General features: G+C 44.1%; 1 protein-coding gene across 1 annotated transcript in view; it reads left to right on the forward strand.

Moving 5' to 3' along the window:
- Window positions 1-820, forward strand: part of LOC107578266 (sodium-dependent phosphate transporter 1-A-like) — a gene marked incomplete at its 5' end in the record, with an annotated part of 4,592 nt that overhangs the window by 1,836 nt on the left and 1,936 nt on the right. Inside the window, 2 exons of the mRNA XM_016264237.1 lie at window positions 3-104; window positions 242-737. Of these exons, the coding sequence (XP_016119723.1) occupies window positions 3-104; window positions 242-737 (598 nt within the window). The remainder of the gene's footprint in view (window positions 1-2; window positions 105-241; window positions 738-820) is intronic.

An 820-nucleotide genomic window follows, 5' to 3' on the forward strand; every position in this document is an offset into this window, starting at 1 on the left:
ACCCCCTGCTGACAGCAACAAGGTGGCCTTTGACATCGGAGGTTCAGCAGAAACCGACCTGGACAACAAAGATTTTGACACCAAAGATCTGGATTGCACTCACGGTCAGCCTCTTGAAATGATAAATACATTGAATTAACTGTACTTCTGAATGTGTTTTAATGAACTGATTAAGCTTTACTTTCTCTCTTTTGACTGAAGTACTAATTCTCTAATCTATAATTTTGGTCATCCATTGTAGCTTTAAATGGCAGTGCTGGAATTGCTGTCCCAGACTTGAACGGAAGCCAGTTTCACACCGTACACAAAGATTCTGGAATCTATAAGGATCTACTGCACAAACTTCACTTGGCCAAGGTGGGCGAATGCATGGGAGAGATGGGCGACAAACCCATCCGCCGCAACAACAGTTATACTTCTTACACCATGGCCATCTACGGAATACATGGGTCATTGAAGGACGGGGAGGGAAGCCGGACCGGACTGGATGAAGAGAAAAGGCGCTCGCGGTACGACAGCTATAACAGTTATTGTACTGCAGTGGCTGATGGAGAAGTTGCTGCAGGAGATGGAGGTCTGACAGTGGAGATGGGGGACGAAACCGTCAGAAGAGACTCACTGGAAGAAGAAACGGATGAGCTTGAGATTGACAAGCCAGAGGTGGCCACACTCTTCCAGTTCCTGCAGATTCTCACTGCCTGCTTTGGATCGTTTGCACATGGTGGAAATGATGTTAGGTATGAGAGACATAATAAACCTTTTTTTTCATATTTTATCCAAAAGAATTCAAAATAAAAATTAACTTCAAGTAAATTTAGCC

Source organism: Sinocyclocheilus grahami, unplaced genomic scaffold (genome assembly GCF_001515645.1).
Source record: "Sinocyclocheilus grahami isolate Dianchi unplaced genomic scaffold, SAMN03320097.WGS_v1.1 scaffold9494.1, whole genome shotgun sequence".
Taxonomy (NCBI): Eukaryota; Metazoa; Chordata; class Actinopteri; order Cypriniformes; family Cyprinidae; genus Sinocyclocheilus; species Sinocyclocheilus grahami.